Source organism: Octopus bimaculoides, chromosome 7 (assembly GCF_001194135.2).
Source record: "Octopus bimaculoides isolate UCB-OBI-ISO-001 chromosome 7, ASM119413v2, whole genome shotgun sequence".
Classification (NCBI taxonomy): Eukaryota; Metazoa; Mollusca; class Cephalopoda; order Octopoda; family Octopodidae; genus Octopus; species Octopus bimaculoides.
The window spans coordinates 10368110-10369323 of record NC_068987.1 but is presented as its reverse complement, the minus strand read 5'-3'; the positions used below and the strand labels follow the sequence as shown (position 1 = coordinate 10369323).

Sequence of the window (1214 nt, the reverse complement as noted above, 5' to 3'; positions counted from 1 at the left end):
AGTGGGACTGAACCCGGAACCATGTGGTTGGTAAGCAAGCTACTTACCACACAGCCACTCTTGCGCCTACATAGGAACAATTTATCTTTTTATAAGAAACAGTTTATAAGAACAGTTTTTTTTTTAAATATTTAACAGGCTCTATATGGTTACCATTGTTTTGAATACACTTTGCAATACGTGAACTCGTATCTGGTGATACATGTGCAAAGGAGTTGGTGATGTGTTCCTTTCCATGATACACCATGCCTTTCAAATGCCCCCAAAGACAGAAATCAAGAGGGGTCAGATCAGGGGATTTAGGGGATCTTATCAAAAAAATAAAATTTTTCCTATGTATGGAGACTTTTGAATCACCCAGTAGAGTGGAGCATGTTATTAGTTATGTCTAGAGCAGAGTTTTTCAAACTTTTTTTTGCAACTCATTTTATTTATCTCGCAACCCACTGAAGGGTCACGACCCACAGTCTGAAAAACGTTGACCTAGAGCAATAAAAAAAATTTTAAAAAAAAAAAAAAAAGAGAGAAAATAATGAGAAAGAAAGAAAGAAAGGGTTATTGTTGCAGAAAGAAACACTGAGAATTGAGATGAAGAATTTACTTTTTGTCTTAGCAGTCGGTGCTTCTTTGTCTGATGGTAATCCATGTTTGTAGTACTGGTTTTTGCATTCTGTCACCGATTTCCCAACCTTTTGGGCAACCTTCGACCAAAACATTGGATCCGACACGGATAATTTAGACATGGCTCTGCCGGAAAAGAAACAAAAACAAATCTCATCAATTTGTGTGTGTGTGTTGTGTGTGTGTATGTGTGATTTTGTCAAGACATCATGTGAGAGTCGTAAACAAGTGTCACAGTCACACGAGGGGTATCAATCGTTTCCAGTCGTCCGTAAAAACATGTCCGGCCAAGGGGAGAATATTAACAGAGGTAGGTGACGGAAAGGATACCCAACTGCAGAGGATCTGCTTTAATGAATTCTGCTTGGCTCGTGCATGCATGGAAATGTGGACATTAAAAAATGATGATGATGATGATGTTGATGGCGATGATGGTGATGATGATATTAATGATGATGATGATAATGGTGATGATGATGATATTATTGATGATGATGATAATGGTGATGGTGATATTATTGATGATGATGATAATGATGATGATCTTTTTCTACTCTGGGCACAAGGCCTGAAGTTTGGGAGGAGGTGAAGGG

General features: G+C 38.2%; 1 protein-coding gene across 1 annotated transcript in view; it reads right to left on the bottom strand.

Moving 5' to 3' along the window:
• Positions 1–1214, bottom strand: part of LOC106878782 (uncharacterized) — a 24493-nt gene that overhangs the window by 7124 nt on the left and 16155 nt on the right. Inside the window, exon 11 of the mRNA XM_014928118.2 lies at positions 602–747. Within this exon, the coding sequence (XP_014783604.1) occupies positions 602–747 (146 nt within the window). The remainder of the gene's footprint in view (positions 1–601; positions 748–1214) is intronic.